General features: G+C 51.5%; 1 protein-coding gene across 1 annotated transcript; it reads left to right on the forward strand.

Moving 5' to 3' along the window:
- The first annotated feature begins 442 nt into the window (after positions 1-442).
- LOC100791787 (uncharacterized) lies at positions 443-3229 on the forward strand. The gene has a single exon (XM_014770448.1). It carries the CDS (start codon positions 443-445, stop codon positions 3227-3229), a length of 2787 nt encoding a protein of 928 aa, XP_014625934.1.
- The last annotated feature ends 511 nt before the right edge of the window (positions 3230-3740 follow it).

A 3740-nucleotide genomic window follows, 5' to 3' on the forward strand; every position in this document is an offset into this window, starting at 1 on the left:
AATTAAGTTGAAAGTGAGAATTTTACCTGTTCGGTAGAACTGAAACTAGCAATGAAAGTTGTAAAAAATTGGTGGGGCCCTGATAGCAACACGCAGCAGAGCAACACACAGACATAAGATAATGCAGAAAATAGCAGACCAAAGAGAGTCAGGACAAGGCCTACTTACTTGCGCGATTATGCTTAGAGTATGAAGCAATTCCAAGTCCCGGAAGTCTCCTCTGAGCAGTAGTAATCATAAGTCTAGGCATATCATCTTGTAAAGGCTTACCTGTTATAGTAAAGGATTAGTGAAGTCATTTTGTATAAAAAGCTGAATAAGTGACTAGAAGGGAATAACAGAAATTTGGATTCTTAACTCATAGCTTTAGTCTTAATCTCTTTCTTCTCTCTTTATCTTCCGAGTCCTCTATCAACTGGTCCGACCTGCCGCCGCTTCCGCCATGCTGGAGCACTATACCCCCCAAGTCACGACGGACAAACTGGAGGAGGCTATCAGCCGTCTCAGCGTCGGCCATACCAACCTCAACATGAAGGTTGAATCTATTCATACTTCGCTCACTGCGAAAATCGATTCTCTCCTCGAACGCTTTGCGTCCCTCACTGTTCCTCCACATTCACCGTCGTCCTCTCCTGTCCCGCCACCACCGCCAATCCATCGCCACCACATGAAGCTTGAGGTTCCACGCTTCGATGGCACGGATCCCCTCGGATGGATATTCAAAATATCCCAATTTTTTTATTATCAGGGGATCCCCGATCACGAGCGCCTCACCGTTGCGGCGTTCTACATGGACGGTCCGGCTTTGTCCTGGTACCAGTGGATGTCCAGGAACGGATTCTTCCCTTCGTGGCCGGTGATGCTTCAGGCATTGGAGTCGCGGTTCGCGCCCTCATTCTACGAGGATCCCCAAGGAGCGTTGTTCAAGCTCCAGCAAACCGGTACCGTGAGTGATTATCTCACCGATTTCGAGCGCTTAGCCAACCGGACGATAGGCCTCCCTCCCTCGTGCCTACTCAACTGCTTTATATCAGGATTGAGCCCGGAGCTTCGCCGTGAAGTTCAGGCCCTCCGTCCTCTTTCTCTGCCGCAGGCGACCGAGCATGCGAGGCTCCAGAAGGATAAGTTGCTCGACCGCCGCCGCGGTACTCGAGCCCCTCCACACCCCAACCTTAATTCCCACCACAAATCTCTTACGCTACCAACCCCAGCGTCGCCGAAGGTTCCTCTGAAGCGCCTCACGTCGGAGGAGATGGCGGTACGCAGAGACCAAGGCCTCTGCTACCATTGCGACGACAAGTGGTCGCAAGGTCACAGATGCAAGCCCCGTCTGCATCTCCTCATAGCGGACGAAGATCTCGAACCTTCCTCGAGTTCGTCTACTTCTGATTCCCTGTCCCACATCGCACCTGACCCCATCCAAGCGCCACAAATCAGTCTCAATGCCATGGAGGGTACTCCGGCATCGCAGACCTTCCGGCTTCTCGGCTCCTTGCACCACCACCAAGCGGTTATCTTAGTCGACGGAGGAAGCACACACAATTTTATTCAGACTCGTGTGGCTAAGTTCCTCGCCTTGCCGACAGCTCCGACGGCCGCCTTGAGGGTCATGGTGGGCAATGGCCACACCTTGGACTGTGACACGATGTCCTCTCAGGTCTCCCTCTTCATCCAAGGTCACGAATTCAGACTGGATTTGTATCACTTACCCATTTGCAGGGTGGATATTGTCCTAGTGGTCCAATGGTTAAAGCTTTTGGGGCCAATAACCACAGACTACCTTAACCTTACCATGACATTCCTTCACATGGGCCTACCCATCACACTTCATGCAGATGCACCCCCCACCCCTTCTCATGCCTCTGCTCATCAATTAAAATGCTTGGCCCAGACTCAGAGCATATCTGCTCTGTTCCATATCACCACCACCACCACGCCTGTCCTATCTTCACCACCCCCCTCGACCTCACCAATACCTTCACAGATTGCATCAGTGCTTGACAAATTTCCTCACATATTTGCAGAACCCACGCAACTTCCCCCCAACCGCAACATCCAGCATCATATACACCTTCTTCCCCAAACGACTCCGGTCAATGTTAGACCGTACCGATACCCCCATTTTCAGAAGGCTGAAATTGAAAGGCAGATATCAGCCATGCTCGCCGCTAACCTCATCCAACCCAGTCACTCACCCTTCTCATCCCCTATCCTCCTGGTAAAAAAGAAGGATGGTTCTTGGAGGTGTTGCATGGATTACAGGGCATTAAACGCTGTAACGGTTAAAGATAGATTCCCCATGCCGACAATTGATGAATTGTTGGATGATCTGGGACAAGCTTCGTGGTTTTCGAAGCTAGATTTGCGTCAAGGCTTTCACCAAATACGCATGGCGGAGGACGATGTTCATAAGACGGCTTTCTGCACGCACCAGGGACACTACGAATTCAGAGTGATGCCGTTCGGCCTCTGCAACGCGCCGTCGACGTTCCAGGCGGCCATGAACGATACCCTCAAGCCTTTCTTGAGAAAATACGTGGCCATTTTCTTCGATGATATTTTGGTGTTTAGCTCCGATTTGGACACGCACGTCACACACCTGGAATCCGTTCTAGATACCCTCTCCGACCGCCAATTCCTTCTCCGGCGAACCAAGTGTCTTTTTGCTCAGAATCAGCTCAACTATTTGGGCCATATTATTTCCCGTAACGGCGTCGCGCCAGACCCCGATAAGATTTCAGCCATGTTGGCATGGCCCATCCCAACGTCCCCAACGGCTCTCCGCGGGTTCTTGGGCCTTACTGGCTTTTATCGGAAATTTATAAAGAACTATGCCGCCATTGCTTCTCCACTTACATCGCTATTGCGCAAAGATCAATTCCGTTGGTCCCCGGAGGCCCACCAAGCCTTCCTTACTCTTCAACAAGCCATGGTCCAGGCCCCTGTGCTCGCCAATCCCAATTTCTCTTTGTCGTTCACCATTAAAACTGATGCGTCCGGCTCAGCCATGGGTGTTGTTCTTCTTCAACTCGAGCACCCTATCGCCTATTTTAGCAAAGTGCTTTGTCCACGTTTGCAACGAGCCTCTGCGTATATCCGAGAACTCCACGCCATCACCTCCTCTGTTAGGAAGTGGCGTCACTACCTCCTCGGTACGTCGTTCACGATCCTGACGGATCACCGGAGTCTGAAGGACCTTATGTCCCAAGTAATTCAGACTCCGGAGTAGCAAACGTATCTCTCGAAGCTCCTTGGCTTTGATTATATTATCAAATACAAGCCAGGCGCCGCCAATGTTGTGGCAGATGCGCTTTCCAGAGTCGTTCCGGCGGGCGCAACTTGTCTGGCCCTGATCATGCCCCATTTCACCTTCTTGGACCAATTGCGCAGGTCCTTGCGGCAAGACACGCGTTATGTTGACCTCATGGCAGATATTCGGGCTTGGCCAGAGGCGCATTCGGGCTTCTCTCTCCACCAGGACCTCATTATCAACAATGGTCATATTTGGATCCCATTCCCTTGTCCATTCACGACAACTTTAATGGAGGAATTCCATTCCTCGCCGTTGGGAGGCCATTCCGGCGTTGCAAAGATGCTCCACCGTCTGCGCCAAAATTTCGATTGGCCCTCCGTCCGCGCTGATGTGCGCCATTTCGTCGCACAATGTTCAGTCTGCCAACAGACTAAATATGAAACCAAGCGGCCTGCGGGGTTACTTCACCCCCTACCTATTCCGGCAG

The sequence above is a fragment of the Glycine max genome, chromosome 18 (assembly GCF_000004515.6).
Source record: "Glycine max cultivar Williams 82 chromosome 18, Glycine_max_v4.0, whole genome shotgun sequence".
NCBI lineage: Eukaryota > Viridiplantae > Streptophyta > Magnoliopsida > Fabales > Fabaceae > Glycine > Glycine max.